Source organism: Mustela erminea, chromosome 13 (genome assembly GCF_009829155.1).
Source record: "Mustela erminea isolate mMusErm1 chromosome 13, mMusErm1.Pri, whole genome shotgun sequence".
Taxonomy (NCBI): Eukaryota; Metazoa; Chordata; class Mammalia; order Carnivora; family Mustelidae; genus Mustela; species Mustela erminea.
This window is the reverse complement of record NC_045626.1, coordinates 63,383,322-63,406,936: the sequence shown is the minus strand read 5'-3', so window position 1 is coordinate 63,406,936 and position 23,615 is coordinate 63,383,322. Positions and strand designations below refer to the sequence as shown.

Genomic DNA, 23,615 nt, shown 5'->3' with positions numbered 1-23,615 from the left:
TGCCACGCCTCTACAGTCGTTCATTGGGCATTAGCCTGGCAGCTTCCTGCCAATGTTCCAAGAGACACTCAACCTCTGCATTCCCACAAGCTTCCTTCGCCGCTTCCCGCCCAAACTGATGACCAATCAAAAGCGATTTCGCAGGTCAAGAAAATAGTCAATCACGATTTAGATCCCGACGTGGGACTCGCCCCCTGAAGTGGTCGGAGCCAATGACATTCGCGTGAGCAGTGAGCCAATCAGGACGCGCGATGCGGCGTGGTGGGCAGGCATTTGGGCGCGTGGCATTGCATTGAGAGGAGGTGAAATCCGGCGAGCGACCAGGAGGCAACCACGATGGTATGACGGGAGGCTTCGGCGGGGGTGTCGGGGGCTGTGGAGCTCTGGGGGTCAGATCCCGGTGGCAGTGGGGCGCGAGGGTGACCCTGACTACGCAGTTCTGGGATGCTTGTGCTACCCAGGAGCGTGCGGGTCGGGAGTTTGCGCCCGCTGCCCTCGCCCTTCCAGACTCTTCCTTCCTTGAGCACCACTAGGTGCTGCATTCGAATTCGCCAACTTGTCTCTGTTACTCTGTGGGCTCACGAGGGCGCTTACAGGAATAGGCAGTATTTACAGCGTCTTGAATTAAGGATCATAGAAAACGCATATATATATGCTGAAAAATCTTGCTTCCTTCATTAGATAAGGTATTTATTTATTTATTTAGGTTGGTTTATACTTCTAGTTTTCTTAGTGCAAAACCAAGCAAACGAGTAGATACGCTTACATTCCCCTTTATTGCACGGAAAGTAGCACACAGTGGGTGCCTGGGTGGCTCAGTGGGTTAAGCCTCTGCCTTGGGCTCAAGTCATGATCTCGGTCCTGGGATCGAGCCCTGCATCTGGCTCTCTGCTCAGCTGGAAGCCTGCTCCCCCCCTCCCCCGCCTACTTGTGATCTCTCTGTCAAATAAATAAAATCTTTTTTTTTTTAAGTAGCACACAGTATACAGTCTTGCACCTTGTTTTTGCATTGTAGAAAAAATCCAGCGCCCTCCGTATCCACCCACAAAGATCTGCATTGTTGTTTACCGCTGCATAGTATCCTAGTGTGTGACTCCAGATCATACAACCTGATTGGGGTCGCTGGATACTTGGATTTTTTTTCCAGTCTGTGCATGTGCCCTTTCTTACTGGTGTAGTTGTATATGCGATGCCAGAAGTGGATGGCTGTGATTTTGTAGATATTATCAGATGCCCTTTTATTGGCAATATATGTGAATTCCTGACTTCCTAAAACAGGCTAAGCTTCTGCCTTTAAGTCATGCATTTTTATATCCTCAACTCATGGATCTACTAGGTAGTTGGTTGAATTAACACGTCAATAGTTTGCACATCAATTGAACCCAGCCAACTCCTCTGTCATTGTGTATTTCTGAACAAGCAGTGCCCAGGAGGACAGCCTTAGGTGGAGAGCAGCCAGAACAGTCTTAAGACAGGACTTCACATGGTCCAGTTCAAGTTTGACTTGTTCCCAGTTAACTGAGGCTGAGACTTCATCCTGTTTCCTCTGCCGATTACTGTGGTAGCTTGCAAACTTTGTGTGTGTGTGTACAACTATACATATATACAAGCTATATAATAATTCACTATATAATAATTCATACTAACCCCTGCGTTCTCCTTTTGTAAAATTTGGTTTTGAGGTATCTCTTACTGGTCATTGCACAGCATGAAATCAAGCTACTCAAATAAATTCCTTGCAGAGGTGAATTATTCCAAATATAAAGGAAAGGTATCTTGTTACCATACAGGTAAAAGGAAGTTTCAAGATTAGAAGATATTTGCGCATTTCATCATTTTTAGGAGCTATTGTTTTTAGCAAAGGCTTCCTCTTAAGAGAGAAAAACACCATGATTTGTCCAAAGATTTATGATTTATCAGAATCATGATTTATCAGAAGAGCTATTCCACCATAGTTGCTTGATATGTTACGGTCTTCTCAATTTGAAATGCCTGAAATTTGATTTTTTAAAATTCCTAGTACTGGGGCGCCTGGGTGGCTCAGTGGGTGAAAGCCTCTGCCTTCCGCTCAGGTCATGATCCCAGTGTCCTCGGATCGAGCCCAGCATCGGGCTCTCTGCTCAGCGGGGAGCCTGCTTCCCCCCCTCTTTCTCTGCCTGCCTCTCTGCCTACTTGTGATCTCTGTCAAATAAATAAATAAAATATTTTAAAAAATAAATAAATAAAATTCATAGTACTTAGCTGAACAAACTAGATTAGGAAACCGCTGGGGAGGGGGAGGTGGTGGCAAGTTGGTGTGAATATATGTTGGCCATTCTCGGTATTTTGTGTTTATTAGAAGGGTTTGTGTCTGAAGATGAATTTATTGGGAATCCCAGCAGCAGAAATTTTGCTTAAAATCCAACTTTGTGCATCTCTGAGCCTCATCACAAAGTTGAGTACCTTCTGGAGAATTTGTCCCTGCCTCTAAAGGTAATTTTTTTTTTTTTTTTTTTGGCTCACTATTGCAGTCTGGTTGGAATCAGAATTAGACTTATTTGCTGTGATATAGTCCCTTGTCTTTCACTTATTAAAAACAAGGCCAGAAGCAGAATTTGGAGCCTCATACCATCTGTCCTAAAAGCTGGGAGATTACAGCGTGGGGTCAGGAAATTAGAAATAACTTTTGTTTTAAAAGATTTTATTTAATTTGACAGAGAGAGAGTACAAGAAGGGGGAGCAGCAGGGAGAGGGAGAAGCAGGCTCCCCACCGAGCAGACACCCTGACTCAGGGCTGATCTCAGGACCCCAGGATCCTGACCTGGGCTGAAGGCAGACACTCAACCAGCTGAGCTACCCAGGCTCCCCTAGTTGGAGATTTCTGAACTATAATGCGATCATTATTAGATGATGGGAAAATAATACCCATGGTTACAATGATCTGGGCTTGTTGCCAGGAGTGCTGGGGGTGGAGGCAGCTGAGGGTCTTGGCCTTGCTCTTCAGGGCTATGGTGATTGACTGGTAGGAGGGAGGAGCAGGGCTGCTGGGGGGGGGGTCTCCTCTCCCCTCCTGCTGCAGATCAAACTCTTATTTGAATAATTCGGAATTCGTTTAGACTTGTCTTATGGTTGGTGAAGAATATGGTTTGCTTGGCAAATGTTCCCTGTGCATATGAGAAGAATGTGTATTCTGCTGTGCGGGGTGGAGTGTTTTCTAATGTAATTTAGGTCTGTGTGGTTGATGTTGTCCAGGTCTTCTGTGCCCTGACCGATTTCCATCTGATTCAGTTATTGAGAGACTGTTGAAGTCTTTGCCAACCGTCCCACCTTTCAGTTCTGTTTTTCTTTGTACATTTCGAAGTTCTGTATCAAGAAGCGGTGACTCTGATGATACATAACCACTGTGCACTGTTGTGCCTTCCTCTCGATTTGGCCCCTTTACCATTATGAAATGACCCCCTTTCCTTAGTAAAATTCTTTGCTTTGAAAGCAACAGTGTTGGTCCTGGCCTGCTCTGTCCCACACTGTCCACTACCAGCCTGAGGGCTCTCTTCTGCCTGGGCTCCTGTGAGCCATGTGCTGTCCAGCCAGGTGTGACCCAGGCAGCCCCCTCACCAGGGACAATACCAGGAACTTTGACACTCTGGGTTCCTGCCCACCGTGGTGCTCTTGGAGAAGTGGGAGACAAGTGGCGGAGTGGAAGACTCCAGGCTCATCACCTTGTTCCCGTGTGCCTGAGCGATGTGACTGTCCTGCCATGTGCCTGCGCACTCCTCCCAGCCCTTGTGCCCTGCCTCAGCCAGGGCGGTGTTTCCTCTAAACCTGCCTGGAGGAACACCTGATGGCCCCGTCGCATCCACCCTAACTCCCTCCTGCTAGACCGAGGTCAGTCCATATGCTAATAGCAAGCCAGTGTCAGCAGAAAATAAAATTAAATCGAAACTGCCCTGCTCATCAGGCCACTCTAGCTTGCCTTTGGTTTAGCCTTAGCACAGTATATTATTTTCCATCCTTTACTTTGGAAACTGTCTCTGGGCTTCATGCAATTAGCTAATAGTTAGGTTTTGCTTTTTCTCTGACAATCTTCCTATTAATCTGGTATTTTCATTCAATTTGTAATGTTGTTTAACGTGATTAGTGGTGTGGTTGGGTTTAAATCTACCAGGTTGCTATTTGTTTTCTGTTTATCTCCTGTTTGTTCCCTCTTTCCTCTCTTTTCCTGCCTCTTTTGGATTGTTCTTATGATTCCATTTTATCTTTTTTATTAGCTTTGTGGCTATACCACTTCGTTTAATTTTTTTGTGGTTGTTTTGGGGGTTATAGAGCATATCTTCAGTCTGTTGCAGTGGGCCCCTAAGTGCTATAATACCATGTCCCAGCCATATACTTCCATTCCTCCTTCTTGCCTCTTTGGTACTGTTGGTCATATTTTAATTTTATACAAGCTATAAACCCCACAGTAAATCACTGATTTTGCTTTAACGTTTGATTCTATTTTGAAAATTCAACAAAAGTTTTTTTATGTTTGCCCAAATCTTTAGTTGTTTTGGTGTTCTTCGTTGCTTTGCGTAGTTCCAGTTTTCCATCTAATGTTTTCTTTCTGTCTCGTGTAATTTTTTTTAACATTTCTTGTTGTAATGATCTGCTTATAATTAATTCCCTCAGTTTTTGAACGTCTGACAAAGTCTTTATTTTACCTCTTTTTAGTTTTATTGACTTATCTTTGTCATAAAATAAAATAAATTCTGTAATTCGATGATGTTTAACATTTATGAATTTTTTAAAGATTTTTTTTATTTCATTATTTAACAGAGAGAGAGAGATCACAAGTAGGCAGAGAGTCAGGCAGAGAGAGAGGGGAAAGCAGGCTCCCCTCTGAGCGGAGAGCCCAATGAGGGGCTCGATCTCAGGACCCTGGGATTATGACCTGGGTAGAGGCTTAACCTACTGAGCCACCCAGGTGCCCCTAACATTTATGTATTTTTTATTTTTATGTATTTTTAATGTATTTTTTAACTCAATAGAATTATATCTGTTGTTGTGTTGTAATTATGTGCCAGTTAGTATTTCTGTAAAATTTTAATTTAGAAAACTGTCAATTACATGATTAAACTTCTGAATGCAGTGAAATCTAGACAGAATTAGAACAAGTCTTTCAAAACACTGATCTTTTTTTTTTTTTGAGTTTACAGAATAACTTTATTTATTTATTTATTTATTTATTTTTCAGCCTAACAGTATTCATTATTTTTGCACCACACCCAGTGCTCTATGCAATCCGTGCCCTCTCTAATACCCACCACCTGGTTCCCCCAACCTCCCACCCCCTGCCGCTTCAAACCCCTCAGATTGTTTTTCAGAGTCCATAGTCTCTCATGGTCCACCTCCCCTTCCAATTTTCCCTAACTCCCTTCTTCTAACTCCCCATGTCCACCATGCTATTTGTTATGCTCCACAAATAAGTGAAACCATATGATAACTGACTCTCTCTGCTTGACTTATTTCACTCAGCATAATCTCCTCCAGTCCCATCCATGTTGCTACAAAAGTTGGGTATTCATCCTTTCTGATGGAGGCATAATACTCCATAGTGTATATGGACCACATCTTCCTTATCCATTCGTCCGTTGAAGGGCATCTTGGTTCTTTCCGCAGTTTGGTGACCGTGGCCGTTGCTGCTATAAACATTGGGGTATAGATGGCCCTTCTTTTCACTACATCTATATCTTTGGGGTAAATACCCACTAGTGCAATTTCAGGGTTATAGGGAAGCTCTATTTTTAATTTCTTTTTTTTTTTTAAAGATTTTATTTATTTATTTGACAGAGAGAAATTACAAGTACACTGAGAGGCAGGCAGAGAGAGAGAGAGAGAAGGAAGCAGGCTCCCCGCCGAGCAGAGAGCCTGATGCGGGACTCGATCCCAGGACCCTGAGATCATGACCTGAGCCGAAGGCAGCGGCCCAACCCACTGAGCCACCCAGGTGCCCCTCTATTTTTAATTTCTTGAGGAATCTCCACACTGTTCTCCAAAGAGGCTGCACCAACTTGCATTCCCACCAATAGTGTTAGAGGGTTCCCCTTTCTCCACATCCCCTCCAACACATGTTGTTTCCTGTTTTGCTAATTTTGGCCATTCTAACTGGTGTAAGGTGATATCTCAATGTGGTTTTAATTTGAATCTCCCTGATGGCTAGTGATGATGAACATTTTTTCATGTGTCTGATAGCCATTTGTATGTCTTCATTGGAGAATTGTCTGTTCATATCTTCTGCCCATTTTTTTTTATAAGATTATCTGTTTTGTGTGTGTTGAGTTTGAGGAGTTCTTTATAGATCCTGGATATCAACCTTTTGTCTGTACTGTCATTTGCAAATATCTTCTCCCATTCCGTGGGTTGCCTCTTTGTTTTCTTGACTGTTTCCTTTGCTGTGCAGAAGCTTTTGATTTTGATGAAAAACACTGATCTTTTAACAGTGCTGAGGCTCTCCCTCTGTTCTCGGTTTCTTGGGTTTTTTTTTTTTAAGGTTTAACATTTAATAACATACTGATAATCCATGAAACCATCACCTCAGTGAAGAAAAAAAAAACTCCCATTACCCCCAGAGGTTTCCTTCTACTCCTTTGAAAATCCTCCCACTTGACACTCTTGCTCCACTATTAATCTATTTAGATGTATTTTCTAGAATTTTCTATATATGGGATTGTTGAGTTCATATTTTGGAGTTTGAATTCTTTCACAGACTATAATTGTTTTGAGATTCATCCATGGTGCATGTATCAATACGGTTGCTTTTTCTAGCTGAGTATATCACCTTTTGTTGTGGTTAATTACACATGGCACCAAATTTACCATTTTAACCATTTAAGTATAATTCAGTCACATTAAGTATATTCATATATTCTGTAAGCATTCACTTATATTCTAGAACTTTTATGTTATCTGCATATCTTTTCATCTTTTTTTAAGATTTATTTTTTTATTTGACAGAAAGAGAGACAGCGAGAGAGGGAACACAAACAGTGGGAGAGAGAGAGGGAGAAGTAGGCCTCCCGATGGATGGGGAGCCTGATACGGAGTGCCTGATATGCGGCTCTATTCCAGGACCCTGGGATCATGCGACTTGAGCTGAAGGCAGACGCTTGAACGACTGAGCCATGCAGGCACCCCACATCTTTTGATCTTTATTATATAATCAGCTATTAATTCCATCCAGTGTATTTTGCATTTCAGGCATTCCTTTTATCATTAGCAGTTTGATATAGGTCTTTTTTATATTTCTCCTCATTTTCTCTTCTACCTTCCTGAGATATGGATACGTAATAGCAATTTTTTAGAAAGATTTTATTTATTTACTTGACAGAGACAGAGAGAGACAGCAAGAGAGGGAACACAAGCAGGAGGAGTGGGAAAGGGAGAAGCAGGCTCCCCGCTGAGCAAGGAGCCTGATGCAGGACTTGATCCCAGGACCCCAGGATCATGACCCGAGCCAAAGGCAGATGCTAAACAACTGAGCTACCCAGGTGCCCCTACATGATAGCTATTTTAATGTCCTCCTCTGCTAGTTCTGTCATCAACTAATTCAGTCTGTTTGTATCGATTACTTTTTCTTTTCATGTATGGTTATATATTCTGTGTCTCTGTGTGTGTTTATACGTGGTAAGTTTAGATTGACATTATACATTTTAAATTGTTGGGTGTTAGGGTTTGTTTTATGTTTTTTGTTTTGGGTTTTTTTATTTTGTTTTGTTTTGGTTTTTTTTGCTTGTTTGTTTGTTTTTTGTATTGCCTTAACTATTCTTAGGCTTTCTTCTGGGATGCTATTAAATACCTAGAGATAATTTGATCCTTTTGAGGCGTGCTTTTAAGCTTTAGGTGAGTTCCGAACAGCCTTTAGTATAGGTCTCATTTGGCCCTACTACTGAGGACTCCTTTTGGTGCTTTGTGAGTTAGGAGGGCCTTTCCTTCATAACTGACGGGAGCTCAGGAGTCCCTCACACACGGGTGCTGAGTGCCGCTCTGCTGTAGACTCAAGTGGGACTCTCTGCTGACATCCTCAAGGCTCCTTGTGCAGCTTTCTCCCCACCACTGTTAGCACCATCATTTCTAGATGCTTTGGCCTCCCTGAACACTGAATTCTCTCTCAATTCAGGGAGGTCCCAGGGCTTTAGGTTTCTTCACCACACCCTTACTCCCTCTTGCAGCCTGGAAACTCCCCATAGTCTTCAGGGGCAGTGCTAAGGCTTACATTGCTTGAATCACTGTCTTTTGTCCAGTGACTTTAAACTGTTATTTCAGGGGTGCCTGGGTGGCTTATTGGTTAAGCAACTGCCTTTGGCTCAGGTCATGATCCTGGAGTCCTGGGATCGAGTCCCACATGGGGCTCCCTGCTCAGCAGGGAGTCTGCTTCTCCTGCTGACCTCTCTCCTCTCATGCTCTCTCTCCCTCATTCTTTCTTTCTCTCAAATAAATAAATAAAGTCTTAAACTGTTATTTCATATATTTTTTATGATGTTCTAAGCCATGTTTCTTTTTTTTTTTTAAAGAGTTTATTTACTTATTTGACAGAAGGACAGTGAGAGAGGGAAGGGGAAGCAGGGGAAGTGGGAGAGGGAGAAGCAGGCTTCCCACCGAGCAGGCAGCCGGATATGGGGCTTGATCCCAGGACCCTGGGAACATGACCTGAGCTGAAGGCAGACACTTAAGAATGAGCCACCCAGGTGCCCCTCTAAGCCATGGTTTCTACTTGTTACATTACTTACCGATGGCTTGAAAGACTAATTATAGTAACTCTATTACTATTCACAGTTTAAGTGTATGTCTGTCCATGTTGGATAGATAAGTGTTCAGATATAAAATTATTATTGAAAGCTCATGGGATGTGTCTGAGGAGATCTTAAGACAACTGAGCCTCACCTGGGTGGCTCAGTGGGTGAAGCATCTGCCTTCGGCTCAGCTTGTGATCCCAGAGTCCTGGGATCGAGTCCCACATCTGGCTCCTTGCTTAGCAGGAAGCCTGCTTCTCCCCCACTGCCTGCTGTTCCCCCTTCTTGCTTTCACCCTCCCTCTCTCTCTCTGACAAATAAATATACAATCTAAATAAAAGACAACAGAATATTTTACAAATACTAACTTAGGATATTAGGTCTCATTTCCAGGCCATATAGCGTCGATTACCTTAAAAACAAGGAGGTCTCAAGGTTTGTGTTCTGGTTCCCAGCGCGAGTGCATCTCTATCCACGTGGGGCAGGCAGGTGTCCAGATCGGCAATGCCTGCTGGGAACTGTACTGCCTTGAACATGGAATTCAGCCTGACGGTCAGATGCCAAGTGACAAAACCATCGGCGGTGGGGATGACTCCTTCAACACGTTCTTCAGCGAGACTGGGGCTGGCAAGCATGTGCCCAGGGCGGTGTTTGTGGACCTGGAACCCACCGTGGTCGGTAGGTACTGGGGCACTTGGGCAGCTTTGCTGGGACAGTGAGAGAGTCTCCCTAAAGCCCCACCCACATCCCCTGTGCTCCTTTGAATCCTTCCACAGAAAGGATGGGACACACGAGTATATGCCTGTGACTGTGTTAGGTGACAAACTACAGGGTGAGTGCTTCAAGTGTCTTTTGCACCGAGGCTCCTAATGCAGGAGAACCTGATATCCAGGAAAAAGAGGCTGGTAATAGATTCACTCGAGGCCCTCTCAGACCCAGGCAGGTGGTTGTGTAGACCAGGGTGCAGGGTGCCCGGTCACGGGTCCTTCGTTAACGCTGCCCACAAGGTGTTGCTGGTGCACAAGAGTCTTGACCTGCATCTTAGACGCAGAAGGTAAATAGAGAACATTCCTTGGGATCCACCAGCTGAGAAGCCTGAGGTGGTGGCCAGGGAGAGCTGCAAAGAGACGCACCTTTCATGGCCACCCAGGAGGAGACAGAATGTCAGCCTGAAGTCTGTGAGCCGCAGGCCACCTAGGGTGCCCTGTCGGGACTGCCTGGCAGAAGTCACGCTGACCTGGTGACTGTCTAATATGTAAGGGCTTCTCAGGCACACTGTTGCTGTAGCTACAGCTGGGAAGAAATAATCGTGTGTGTGCAGGTGTGAGCTTTTTCCCTTCTTTGGGAACCGGTCAGATTGGACTTTGTACCTCCAGTTGACTTTCCCTGCTAGGGCCACAGATCGCAGTTGTGGTCTGCACGTCACAGAGAGACATTTCCTGTGAGACACTGACACTGCTGACCCCCAAGGCCCAGCATGTGCGTGGTAGATGCAGCGGGTCCCCGAATCCCTCCCTCTTGGTGAGTTAACAACAGGCCTAAAAGACATGCGGCCCACGCATCCTCTTTGTAGATGAAGTGCGCACGGGGACCTACAGGCAGCTCTTCCACCCGGAGCAGCTGATCACCGGGAAGGAGGACGCAGCCAATAATTACGCCAGAGGCCACTACACCATCGGCAAGGAGATCGTCGACCTGGTCCTGGACCGGATCCGCAAACTGGTAAGAGGGCGTCCTGTGGACGTTGCCCTGGACGGGAGGGCGGGTGGGGATGGGGACCTCAAGGTCCCTCTGGCCAAACCCCAGGCCAGAATCTTGAGTCCCCGTCTTCCTTCACGGGTGGCTTCGTGCATCCATCATCCATCCGTCTTAACGTCCGCCTTGCTTTGCTTCTGAGTGTCCCGCGTGTGCGCTGTGGACGATTCGAACGCGTAGCGTCCTGCAGAGGAAAAGAGGAGTGACCGTGGCTCGCTGGAGGTCGGCGGTGTGGCTTCTGCAGGCGCTGACCCGCGGTCTGTGATTTCTCTCAGGCGGATCTGTGCACGGGGCTGCAGGGCTTCCTCATCTTCCACAGTTTCGGGGGCGGCACCGGCTCTGGGTTCGCATCTCTGCTCATGGAGCGGCTGTCGGTGGACTACGGCAAGAAGTCCAAGCTGGAATTTGCCATTTACCCAGCTCCCCAGGTGTCCACGGCCGTGGTGGAGCCCTACAACTCCATCCTGACCACCCACACGACCCTGGAGCATTCCGACTGTGCCTTCATGGTGGACAACGAAGCCATCTACGACATATGTCGGCGCAACCTGGATATCGAGCGGCCCACGTACACCAACCTCAATCGTCTGATCGGGCAGATCGTGTCCTCCATCACGGCCTCCCTGCGATTCGATGGGGCCCTGAACGTGGACTTGACGGAATTCCAGACCAACCTGGTCCCGTATCCCCGCATCCACTTTCCCCTGGCCACGTACGCCCCGGTCATCTCTGCCGAGAAGGCCTACCACGAGCAGCTGTCCGTGGCCGAGATCACCAATGCCTGCTTCGAGCCGGCCAACCAGATGGTCAAGTGTGACCCTCGGCACGGCAAGTACATGGCCTGCTGCATGTTGTACAGGGGCGACGTGGTCCCGAAAGATGTCAACGCAGCCATCGCCACCATCAAGACCAAGCGCACCATCCAATTTGTGGATTGGTGCCCGACTGGATTTAAGGTAGGACTGGGTGATGCAGAGTGGTTTTTACCTGTCAGCAGCGGCAGACCCAGCACAGCATGCCCTTTGTGGAGAATAACCCCCTTCCATGGCAGCCAGCCCTTTGGTCATAAATTAGCCGGAGTGATAATATATTCATTGGTTCCTTTTGAACTTCCTTCCTGAGTTATCACACTATATATCTGTGGTGAGAATTTTTCTTAAGAGAATAGGACATTTTTGGAACAATCTCTGTTCCTTTTTTGGGTGACAAATCAGTGTGGGGAAATGTAGTCTGGATTTAGAAATGTAGAAATTTTCAAGGCATTTTGATAATTTATGTGGATATTTGAAAATGGCATTACCATAAACACTGCTGTTGCTAAAGTCTACTTCATTTCACAGGCATATAGAAATTAAACCCAATTTAAATGTCCCATGCAGTCTGATTTAAAGAAAAATTTCCATGAATATTTTTTGGGGAAAAATGGCAACATATTTATTTCTCTTTTGGTAGGCTCAGCAATTTTGGCCTGAGTTTGCCTTCCACATAGTTTTTACCAACCTTCCATTTGATACAGGATAGGAAACTTGTCACTTTGAAGCTTTGTCCAATACTTGAATACTAAGCCCTGTCAAGCTTTCTACCTGGAAAAATGGGCTTCTCTCTGCCTTGCTTTTCATGCCATCTCTGCTTGTTCAGAACTCACTGAACCAGTGAGCTTACTGGTGAGCTTACTGCACTGGGTCCTTTTTTTTTTTTTTTTTTTTTAAAGATTTTATTTATTTAACAGAGATCACGAGTAGGCAGAGAGGCAAGCAGAGAGAGAGTGCGAAGCAGGCTCCCTGCTAAGCAGAGAGCCCAATGTGGGGCTAGATCCCAGGACCCTGTCTGGTTAAAGGCAGAGGCTTTAACTCACTGAGCCACCCAGGTGCCCCTGCACTGTCCTTAACTAGCACTTTGTATTCTACATTCAGGGCTTGGCATGATTGGCAGACCAGCCACCTATCGTAAATAACTTTATGTGAACACAGGCACACCTGTTCTTTGGTGTGTGGTTGAGGCTGCTTTTGTGCTGCAGATAGAATTAGCATTTGTCACCGTGACCATGTGGCCTGCCCAGCTTAGGATATGTGCTGTCTTGACATTTATAGACAAAGTTTGCTGAGCCTGGTTCTAACTGACCCTGTGTATCACTGCCCAAAGCTCTGGGATACATTGTCCCCTGGTTTGGAAACTTGGAATGCCTCCCCTTTGGTTCCAGGTCTTGGATATCACCCCCTTTCTACTCAGCACGCATATAGTCCACCTCTGGCTGCAGTGGTGGCAACAGCCCTCGGACTTCTGACAGCATTCCTGTCATCCTGTGATGCACAGGCTCACTCCCTTGATGGGAGATGCGGGGGGGTGATCTCCCCTCGTGATAAAACCATAGCACTCAGACTTGAGTGGAAGAGGTGTCAGCTACAGAAATGAATCCCCATCAGTGGAAGCCTATGGAGAAAATTTTATCTGAAGACTAGAAAGCAGTATCCCTTTTTAGAAGAAACAGTCCTGTTACCTGAGTACCTTACGTGGCTCAAGTGCTAGGACAAAGCCCTTCCGGCAGCTTGGACCTGAGCCAGGCTGGCCGGCTCCAGGACTCCTTTCTCCCCATTGTCCTTGTCCAGAAACCCACAGCCTGCTCACCTGACTCCTTGCCTGGCACGAGGAAGGCAACACAGGTCTTATTTCCACGAAAGCAATCACCACTTCTGGGTTGGGCTGAAGATTCACAGACTGCTTTCTTCCCCTTTTCTCTCGCAGGTGGGCATCAACTACCAACCCCCCACTGTCGTCCCCGGGGGTGACCTGGCCAAGGTGCAGCGGGCCGTGTGCATGCTGAGCAACACGACCGCCATTGCCGAGGCCTGGGCCCGCCTGGACCATAAGTTTGACCTCATGTATGCAAAGCGAGCCTTTGTGCACTGGTACGTGGGGGAGGGCATGGAGGAAGGGGAGTTCTCTGAGGCCCGGGAGGACCTGGCAGCTCTAGAGAAAGATTATGAAGAGGTGGGTGTGGATTCCGTGGAAGCAGAGGCCGAGGAAGGGGAAGAATACTGAATGGGAGTGGGGCTCGCAGGAGTTTCCCTGCCCCCGTCCCCTCCTGCCACCCTGCAGCACATCTTGTTCCCAGTTGTTCACAATTAAAGCTTCTGTATGAAACCTCTATTGTGATGCACTGCTGGTACACACTCCTCTGCCTGCAGGGATCGGGGGGCGGACCCCAAGGCTGGGCCACACGGAAAGCTGTCCCGGCCTGCACTGCAGGAGTGGGGTACTGCCTTGCTCACATCTGTAAGGAGCCACTGCTTATGTGACATGCCCTGAGGGGAAACAGTGTTTCCTAGATTCTAGGAATCTAGAAATTTCCTAGATTCTAGGAAAACTGAGTTCAGTTTTCATTTGTGCTTGTCATTTTTCAGGCTTCTCTGTTAATGGCACCAGGTAAGAGTTTGGAACTGGAGTTTGAACATTTGAGGTCTATGGGAAGGGGATGTTGACAAAGTCCCTAACACCGTGGGTCACATGTAGGGTGAGAAAATTTTTTTAAATTTACTTTTATTTATTTATTTATTTTTAAAAGATTTTATTTATTTATTTGACAGAGAGAGATCACAAGTAGGCAGAGAGGCAGGCAGAGAGGGAAGCAGGCTCCCCGCCGAGCAGAGAGCCCGACGCGGGACTCGATCCCAGGACCCTGAGATCATGACCGGAGCCGAAGGCAGCGGCTTAACCCACTGAGCCACCCAGGTGCCCCTTTACTTTTATTTTTTTAAGGATTTATTTATTTGTTTGTCAGAGAACGAGAACGCACATAAGCAGGGGGAGCGGCAGGCAGAGGGAGAAGCAGTGTCCCTGCTTGAGCAGGGAGCCCAATGCAGGATTTGATCCCATGACCGTGGGATGATGACCTGAGGCGAAGGCAGACGCTTAACTGAGTGAGCCACCCAGGCGTCCCTAGGTTGAGGACATTCTGGGTTGCAGGGGAAGGAGTCTTAACTGGATTTTGCTTGGCAACCACAGCTTACAGCTCTAGGTTCATAGCACGGTTCATCCTTGACTGCGTTGTACGGGTACCCTGTAGGACAGCCTCTCCCCCTTCATGCTCAGGCCCTTGCAGGTGAGCGCCCTGGAAAGTCTCAGCAAAAGCACTGCCCCTTTCCCTTTAGCAAAACGTGTTGACGGCTGTTTATGAAAGCTCTAGGAATACAATTGACCCTTGAATAACAGGATTGTGCAGGGCCAATTGTACGTTGATTTTTTATAGTAAAGCAGTGCAAATGTGTTTCCCTTACGGGGTTTTTTTTTGTCTAGCTTCCTTTTATGGTAAGAAATACGGTATATAATACAAAGCATTTGTTAATCAACTTTATATTACTGGTAAGGCTTCCTGTTGAGAGTAGACTACTAGTAAATAAGATTTGGGGAGTCAAGTTATATTTGGATTTTTTAACAATGCAGGGGGGTTGGTGCCCCTAACCCTTGTGTTGTTCAAGGGCCAACTGTATAGATATTTTCTCTCCAATTTGAAAATAAGGTACAGGAGGGTGAAATCACTGGTTTAAGTCACTTGCTTAGTTCAGTTATAGCACAGCCAGGCCCACTAGGCAGAACGGATTCTAAATCCTTGTCTTAATATATTCAAAAGGTGATAGAAAACAGCTTGGATGGACCTTGGTTTTTCACAAAGCTTTATTACGAACTAGGGGAAGCCCACATAGCCTCTGCTAGGAGGGTGGCAGAGGCCAGAGCTGGGGGGTATGAGAAGTCTGCCCGTCTCAGGTGCTGCTCCGTGTGGGGCTCTTGCCCGGCCCGCCCCCCTTGGGCAGCCTGGTGGCACTGGGTTGTCGGGGCATCCTTTGGCTGGATCCTTCCCGGCCACCGCGCTCTGCCAGTGCTGGGCCTCCACTCAGAGCCGCGCTGCCTTTGTTTCTCCCTGAGCAGACACAGAACACAATCATTAGGAACCAGGGTAGACTCCACAGTTACCACATCGACCACATTTGTGTTCCTGGCACATTATGTCTAGCACATCTCTGTCCGACCTTTCAGCCAGGAACCCTCTGTCAGCCCTGAGCCCTGAGGCTGAGGACTGCCTGGAGATGGCACATCCAAGAGAAATCCTAGGCAGAGTGCAGGAGGCCCTAGAGCACGGGTCCTAGGACAGAAGCAGTGCAAGGGGCAATGGGGAAAGTCCACAAGGCCCATTTCGGGAAGTGAGCTCAGCTGGTTGATCCTGCCCAGGAAAGTGAAGGGACCCAGCCGGCCACCAGTACTCCGGGGGGGGGCTTATCAGCTGGACTGCTGCCTCCGGCCCCCCGGCACTCCTCCAAATCGCCCACAGCTCAACTGCTTGCAGTGATGGTGCAGGAGGCACAACCCTCATGAATGAAAATTAGGGGGCGCCTGAGTGGCTCAGTGGGTTAAGCCGCTGCCTTCCGCTCAGGTCATGATCTCGGGGTCCTGGGATTGAGTCCTGCATCAGGCTCTCTGCTCAGCAGGGGGCCTGCTTCCCTTTCTCTCTGCCTGCCTCTCTGCCTATTTGTGATCTCTCTCTGTCAAATAAATAAATAAAATCTTTTAAAAACAAAAACAGAAACAAACATATTTTTTAAAAAAATGGAAATTAGGGTGCGCCTGGGTGGCTCAGTTGGTTAAGCAACTGCCTTCAGCTCAGGTCATGATCCTGGAGTCCTGGGAACGAGTCCCGCATCGGGCTCCCTGCTTGGGAGTCTGCTTCTCCCTCTGACCCTCCCCTTTCTCATACTCTCTCAAATAAATAAAATCTTAAAAAAAAAAAAAGAGGAACGGAAATTGGACTTTCGGATTTGGGTCTTGGAAGCTCTTTCTCACAGGCGTTTCCTGCCTACCTCAAAGTATTTTGCAAACAGTTGGTGGTCAAGACGCTTGCACTTGAGCTCAGCTCCCGGATCCTGTGACCGGGTTCCTGCCCCTGCTGAGGGTTGAGTGCTCAAGGAGACTTGCCCTGACCACAGGTAGTCACATTCAGATGGAGACCACTGCTGCAGATAGCTCCTGACTTATAATTTACTTACCTTACCCTCTTTCTATGAAGACCGGAAAATCTGCAACCATGCTTGGGCCAGAGCTTTATTTTAAAGGAATGGTTTCCTTTGCCTCAGGGTGTTGACAGCATTCATAAGACTGACAGGACACCAGAGGGGACAAAAGGTGCCCAGAGAGAAGGCTCACCCACTGGGTCACAGTTCCCTCATATCGAGCCTCCATCGGCTAGGGCTCTTCTCCAGTCTGGTGGGGTCCACCCTGCAGACTCTGAACAGGGTATGTGTCCCGTGTTTGACCTCAACCTCAACGTCAGTTAGTAATCTAATAAATAACCTGCACAGGGGACTTCTAGATTTTTGGAGAAAAGACACCATGAGGTTTCTTAGGGGGCATATTAAGTAATTTCTGTTTCCCTGTCTGTCATGGTGAACAAGGGAGGCCCCTGCATTTGCAGACCCTGGACATCAGACTTGCTTTCCCAGCTCTGTGACACAACTACACTCTCCCCTTCCTACAGAGCATTTCTGAAAAGCTCCTCTCCAGAGAATAGGGCGTCTCTGCTGCCCAGTGGGCTGGAAAGGGTGACAGTGGGGGCACATTTGAAATTCTGACAGCTCAGATTTTCCCTTGCTTTGCCACCCTGGGCTTCACACTCAAGTGTTTGCATACAGTTGATTCAACAAGGATGTAATAACAGGTTACCCAGGGCTGAGGGCATGTGGTAGGGTGAAGCCGGGCCAACTCAGCCTGCAAGTGACTCATGGAAAAGACACAAATCAGAGCTGTCACCGCACATTTCCTTTCTCCTGTTACAAATGCTGCTATCTGGTCCCCACTGACTGGTCAAGGGGCAAGGATCCTATCTCTTACGGATGCATGAACCCCACCACCTTGCAGCTCCCAACATGCTGTTGCCCACTCTGAGGCCATGTCCCTCTCCAGGCTGGCCTGGCTGCCATGACTCCTCTGTAACACTCAGCCTAGTTCGGGGTACTTAAGTGTCCCACAAACTCAGCTCGGTGCACTTCTGAAGGACTTGCAAGTACAGTTCACCCCTGACAAATGGCTAGGTGGATCTCAGATGTGGGCCTGAGTCTGAATGTAGCTTTTCTTCAGCACACCACACACTGGAACTTCCTCTCCCTCTCAGTATAGTGACCAGGGCCCTTCTGGAAACTCAAGGATGAGAGAAAAGGAGAAAACAGCAAATAAAGCTCATCTTTAACCTTGATGAGGCTCATAATCCCTGGAAATAAAGACACCGGTGTAACTTTGAGCCATAAAAGGCATTAAGAGCACTATCTAACAATGAAAGTAGACCATTTATCCAGCTCTGTGCAATTCTTAGAACCTTTGGGAATCACGTGCTCTCAGTGGGGAGACCCATGCAGGCCTCCTTTTATGCAGACCTGGGGAGGTTGAGGAGAGTGACATTCTGGTCTCAGGAGAACGGTGTACAGGGCCTATTGGTGGTCAGACCTGCTCTACTAAGCCTAACTCAGCCGCGCCCTTGGATCCTGCAAGAGACTTTCTGTAGCTGGTCCTATCTGCCCCAGATCCCTGCATGGGGTAATCAGGGTCAGAGGGAATGGAGGATGGAGCTCAGCCAAAGGTGGGAGGGGTGATATGCTCTCCCAGGCCCAAAACCTGAGCGGCCCCCAGACAGCTGAAGACCACTGGAGACAATGACCACTGAATGTTAAAATGTCTGTCACAACAAAACCCCAAATGCAACCCAAAACACATACCCTACGGCCGGGGAGCTGACTCATTCCAGTGGGACCCACTGTGTCATTCATTTACCTCTGGTGTGGCCCATGTGATCCTGACTCCCCATCCCCTGCGAGTCCTGTCTGCAGAGCTGGAGGGATCGAGGGGTCACAGAAAGCAGCCTGAATGTGGACTGCTGTTCCCATCCTGCCTACGGTCCCCGGGAGCGGCCTTTCTCCATGGTGCCAGTGCTCCCTTGTGCTCAAATGGGCTAGTGGGGCTGTGAGGCCAAATATTAGTGGCCATGAGTGTACACCAGATGCATGGTGTGAGGAAGGAAAAGAACAGGGGGTCAACACAGCACAGCAGGCGCCCCAGTATATGCTCAAGGCTGGCTGGCAAGGCTAGTGGCCCGGGTGAGTGAGTGGTCAGGACCATCCCTCACTGCTACCACAGGCAGGTCTGCACCCAGCAGCCAGTCCTGCTGCCCCTTCCAGCCAAGTACACAGGAGGGGCTTGATCTGTGCTTCCAGAACACACACAGACAGAACACCAAGGACTCGTGTACTGTGGACATGCAGACACGCCGCTTCAACACAAGCCTATGCTTCCTGGGGGGAATGACCCCTCCTGCGTGTGCACCTGCAGCCCTGATTCAGTGTTTTGGGGAAAGTGTCGCTGTGATTGTCCCTGAGCCATGCTGTCCAGTAGAGATACAATGTGAGCCACACGTGGCATTTTCTGGGAGCCACATTAAAAAGTTAAAAAACTAGGAAATTAATTTAAGTAAGGTATTTTAATTAGCTCAAAATGGGCAGTGTCATCACTTCAACATGTAATCAGGATAAAAATTATTTGCAAGGTATTCTTTTTTTGTGCCAGTTCTTTGGCATCTGGCCATCTGCTGTGTACTGACCTCATGCTGAGTCTCAGCTGCCCCAGCCCTGGGGGGCCCAAGGCTTCCCTATTGACAATGCAGCTCTGTGTAAAGCTCACAGCTTCTGCACACCAAACTTCATCTTATACCTTCTGGAGGAACATCTTTTTAAAGTATACAGTTTCCCAGGATGCCTGGGTGGCTCAGTTGGTTAAGTGTCTGCCTTTGGCTCAGGTCATAATCTCAGCGTCCTGGGATCAAGCCCCACATCGGGCTCTCTGCTCAGTGGGGAGTCTGCTTCTCCCTCAGCCTCTGTAACCCCCCGACCTCCACTCATGCTCTCTTTCTCTCAAATAAATATATCTTTAAAAATATATATATAGTTTCCCTAAACTTCAACAGAGAAAACTCCATTGCATTTTATTTTTCCTCAGTGACCACACCCCCACCAAGACAAGCATTTATTCCTGTGTGCTCTTGGGGTCTTCTGCTTCTCCATTTTCTGCCTGGTAAAGGCAGAAATGAGTGAGGTGATAAGTGACAGTCCCCGCGGGCCACCTGGATGGCCAGGGGACAGGGACCCAGATGACCCGCCGTTCCTGTTGCAGCTTACCAGATCGAACTCCCGAGTGGGGCTCCAGCCCCCGGTCTGCAGCAGCTCCACACCCCGATCCCATGGGAAACCTAAGGCCAGTTCACCCCAACAGCCTCAAACCGCCATCACAACGCTAGGCCACCACAGGCCCCCACCTGATCACTCTGATGACTCTCCTCATTTTCTCCCCCCATTACCCTGCCCAAGCTCTGTGTGGAGAGATTCTGTGCATGTGGCCTCAGCGCTTTTGGGTCCCTGATGGCCTTGGCCTCTTCGCCACTGTACACTCCTATCATGGCCTCTCATGTGCCCAGCTCCCCTTCAGTGCCTCCCCACCAAACTCTCTTCCAGGCTGCACTCTCCCCTCACTGCGTATCTCCCCAGGGCCTCTGTGCCCTCATATTCCGGTTGCCAAATGCCCAACCCAGGAGACCCAAGGCCTAAGCACTTGAGAAAACCTCATGGGGCCCAGCACTCCACGCACACCACTCCTATCCCTGTGCTTGGGGCTTCCTCCCCACCACCCTCGGAACCCCTCAATGCCAGTGCTCCCAATACTAAACCCACAGTACCCCTTGACTCTACCCTCCCCTCTTCTTCCCCCCGCAACCCCAAGCTCAGGCCTGCTGCCACAGAGGCCTGGGCCTGCACCTCTGGCTGGAGCCCTCCCCACTCCCCCCAACTCAAAGGGCTACAGGGAAACAGGACTCTGATTCCGGTCAACACTTGCTGTTCCAGCAAGGCCAGCTACACTGGCTTCCTCCTATCTCTGTCACCTTTGATTGGTCCAGCCTTCTCCCTCCCTGGAAGGAAGACTTGGCCATCTCACAGCCCCTGAGTCCTCAGCCCTGAGGGCCAGCTTGGCACCCAGCCACTGGGTGAGCAAGCAGCAACGCCCCCTCAAATGAGGAGGGCTGTCCCCAGTATCTCCCTCCTTCTGTCCACTGATTCTTCAATTCAGCCTTGTAGTCTACGCATGTCTGCCTGGACCTGCCCCTTGGCCCTCCCCCATCTGGCCAGCCTGAGCTCCAGGCGACATCCGGAACAGCAAGGTGGGTGATGTGTAGAGGGACATGGAGAGGACAGCCAGGGCACCTGTGGGATCTCAGGCCTTCACACACCCCTGGCTCGGGCTCCAGCTTCATCACACGTGGCAATCCCTGGAAGGTTCCCTTGCCTCAGGAAACAGGCAGGAAAGGGCAATCACAGGTTATACTCTAGACTACCTGCCCGGGCGGGTGTTGGCATCTCAGAGGCCAAGGCATTTCTCACACCTAAGGCTTTACTCTCTACATGAAAGTAAAGGCTCCCGGTCCTCTGCCTCTTGTCTTCCTCTGGGGTGAGGGCACCTCCACAGAGCATAAGTCTCACCTAGCAGAGCTGGCCCCTAGGGAGTGGAGGGCACTGGTCCCATTCTGGAAGTACTGCAGGTTGTCTCTAATAAACTGAGCCACGAAATTGCGTCCCGGCTTCTAAGTTGTGTGGCAGGAATGGCCCATAAGGTCCTGTCCTAGCAGCTCACCGAAGCTGCTTTAACAAGCTCCCCTGATCTGGGGCCACAGCAGTTTCCACAGAAACAAGAAAGAGCACCAACCCCCAGAGATAAACCAATAAACGCAACCTGCGAAAGGAGAGAACAGGCAGCAAGAGAACCGGAGGGAACCGGGGGGCCCTGGAGAGAGAGGCGGGTGCGTGGCAGCTGGGCCGTGGAGCAGAACCGGAGAGGCCGCAGGCCGCGGGGCCGAGGAAAAGGAGGGCCTTGCAGGGGGACTACAGTTCTTGGCAGAGAGAAAGGAGGCCTCTGGAGGTCAGAGAGAGACACAAAGAGAGTAGACAGAGCGTGGATCAGTTAGGAAGCCTGCGCTCCAATGCCCAGGGCCTCTCAGGACAGGGGGCATGGGTACCCAGGGCCCTGGCACTTCCCCCCATGGGGGCCCAGCCTGCGCCCAACCCGAACACCAGCCCCTTCTCAGGACATCTGTGAGAGCCTGAGGGCTTCTGGCCAAACATCCAGAGTGTTTCTGAAATTGGGAGCAGATGCAACACACCAAGTGGATGCAGTTGGAGCTCCGCTGTGACTCCCTTGTTAGCAGCATCTGCTTACCCACCCCACACACACGTTGTGACTCTCAAGAGTGAGGAGGCCCCTGACACTTGCGCCCAGTGCCGTGCCCACTCAGGCCTCTGCGCTCCATGTGTCTAGGGCAGCCCAGGGCTGCCAGGCAGACCCCTGTCCTGCGATCTGAGGAAGGAAGCTTAGCTTGCTACATTCCTGAGCAGCACCTGGGCCCCAGTGGGGTGCAAGCAAAGAGCGGGCAGGAAGGCCTCTGCCTGACCCACTCCCTCAGCATTTTTCTGGAGGCTTGTACACACCTTGAGAACAGGAACCCAAACCACCTTGTTCCTGTCTTTGTGGAATGAAAGCACTTCTACCCAAGGAGGTAGGCAGAATCCTAGACGAGGCCTCGCCTGCTTGGGCCACCCTGGACACCCAGCTTGCAACCGCCTGATCTGGACCTGCACATGTGCACTCTTACGGGTAGCAACGATGCCAAAGCTGGGGATAGGACACCAAGAGGGGAGCCCTTGGGTGGTCCCTGCTGTCCGGGGAGAAGACCCACAGTAGGACTGGGCCACTCAGGGCCAAGCCCGCATTGCGCCTGGCGCTGCCCACTTCCCTCCCCTGCCACCCACCGCCTGAACCGCAGGGGCAAGGGAGCACCGGGCCCAGCTCTGACCTCGGGTCTCGGGCACGCTCGATGTGGGCAGAGACACGGATGTAGGATCCTGGGCCTCGCCCGCCAGCCTCTGCCCAGCACACATGGATTTGAGCATCTGGAAGACGGCGAGGGGAGCCACATTCAGCTTCAGCAGGTCCACCAAGATCCTGGAGAGAACACAAGGTGGTGGGCAGTGAGCTCCCCTCGCTCGGGGCCTAGGAGGGCCACCTCCCTCAGGACACCGATTCTACTCCGGGCACCCAAAGGGGTCCGAAAAGGGCGGGAGGTATCCTCCAGACCAAAGGCCCGGGGCGAAGAGAGGGAGAGCAGGGGCGTCTGGGGGTGGGACGAGCGCACACTCCCGCCCGCGCGCGCTCACTTGAACACGTCGGGGTCGATGGCACCGCCCGCCGCCTGCGCCAGCTCGTACAATTCCATCTCCTCGGCGCTCAGCACCTTCTTTCGCCGCAGCGCGAGCTTCTGCAGAGCTGCCTCTAGCCCCGGGGGCGCTCCCGGCCCGGGCCCAGCGCCCGCCGCCGCCATGTAGCCGGCCGGCGGGAAGATGAGCGCGGCGCTTGCAGTTGTGCCCCGGCCCCCGCCGCGCCCTCCGCCGCTCGCACAGCGCCCTCTACTGGCCCCCGCCGCGCCCTCCGCCGCTCCCACAGCGCCCTCTACTGGCCCCCGCCGGCCCTTCCTCTCCCCGCCTTGCTTCAGAGGGCAGGGACCGGTTTATCTTCTCTCTGCCGTTTGATCTCCATTTACCTGCGGGATGAGAAGGGATACAAGCAGAAAAATGTTCATCTTTAGCCCCGAAAGCTGATCTGTAACCTGCATAGTTTTGATAAGGATCAAATAAGGACTGGCTGCTACATTCTTAAAGGGTCTCATGATTGCCTGTACATCTCAAAGACAGTTAATAGAGAGCTGAAGGATAAGCAACGGAGTAATCTTGGCGAAAGCAGCCTTAGGACTAGAAATTCCAAGAAGACATTTATGATCTATTACTCCCTGAACGGCTCCTATGCCTGGAACACTTAGCATATAACCACCAGCTTCATACAGCAAAAGTAGTTTGTGCCTACAAGTCCTGTCCCTCTGCTACTTGAATGAACTTACTAAGTTGCAACATAGTCTCAAGAATACTTTCCTGACAGCTGCAATCAGTGGTCCCACAATAGGGAGATGTATTAGGCATGGGGGATACTGAG

At 49.5% G+C, this 23,615-nt stretch overlaps 2 protein-coding genes across 3 annotated transcripts; one reads left to right on the top strand and one right to left on the bottom strand.

Moving 5' to 3' along the window:
* Positions 1–270: 270 nt before the first annotated feature.
* LOC116572165 (tubulin alpha-3 chain) lies at positions 271–13,629 on the top strand. The gene is made up of 5 exons (XM_032310951.1): positions 271–339; positions 9,200–9,422; positions 10,318–10,466; positions 10,775–11,455; positions 13,242–13,629. The coding sequence occupies exons 1-5, from the start codon at positions 337–339 to the stop codon at positions 13,536–13,538; spliced, it is 1,353 nt and encodes a 450-aa protein (XP_032166842.1). The 5' UTR covers positions 271–336; the 3' UTR covers positions 13,539–13,629.
* A 1,523-nt stretch (positions 13,630–15,152) lies between these two features.
* MZT2B (mitotic spindle organizing protein 2B) lies at positions 15,153–23,026 on the bottom strand. 2 transcript variants are annotated; one of them, XM_032310087.1, is made up of 4 exons: positions 22,787–23,026; positions 22,426–22,574; positions 21,309–21,488; positions 15,153–15,414 (listed from the first exon to the last, which is right to left on the bottom strand). In XM_032310087.1, the coding sequence occupies exons 1-4, from the start codon at positions 22,948–22,950 to the stop codon at positions 15,257–15,259; spliced, it is 651 nt and encodes a 216-aa protein (XP_032165978.1). In that variant the 5' UTR covers positions 22,951–23,026; the 3' UTR covers positions 15,153–15,256. The 2 variants fall into 2 exon arrangements, with proteins under 2 accessions (XP_032165978.1, XP_032165977.1); XM_032310086.1 differs by lacking the exon at positions 21,309–21,488 and having other exon boundaries at positions 22,787–23,017.
* Between the last annotated feature and the right edge of the window lie 589 nt (positions 23,027–23,615).

Bases quoted from the DNA above. Each gene is read 5' to 3' on its own strand.
- LOC116572165 (XM_032310951.1), top strand. The intron at 10,467-10,774 runs GTAAGAGGGCGT...GATTTCTCTCAG, and splicing joins TGGACCGGATCCGCAAACTG to GCGGATCTGTGCACGGGGCT. The intron at 11,456-13,241 runs GTAGGACTGGGT...TTTCTCTCGCAG, and splicing joins GGTGCCCGACTGGATTTAAG to GTGGGCATCAACTACCAACC.
- MZT2B (XM_032310087.1), bottom strand. From the start codon at position 22,950: ATGGCGGCGGCGGGCGCTGGGCCCGGGCCGGGAGCGCCCCCGGGGCTA. The intron at 21,489-22,425 runs GTCAGAGCTGGG...TCTGACCTCCAG, and splicing joins GAGCGTGCCCGAGACCCGAG to AGGCCTCCTTTCTCTCTGCC. The intron at 15,415-21,308 runs GTTGCGTTTATT...GTGTCTGCTCAG, and splicing joins CCTGTTCTCTCCTTTCGCAG to GGAGAAACAAAGGCAGCGCG.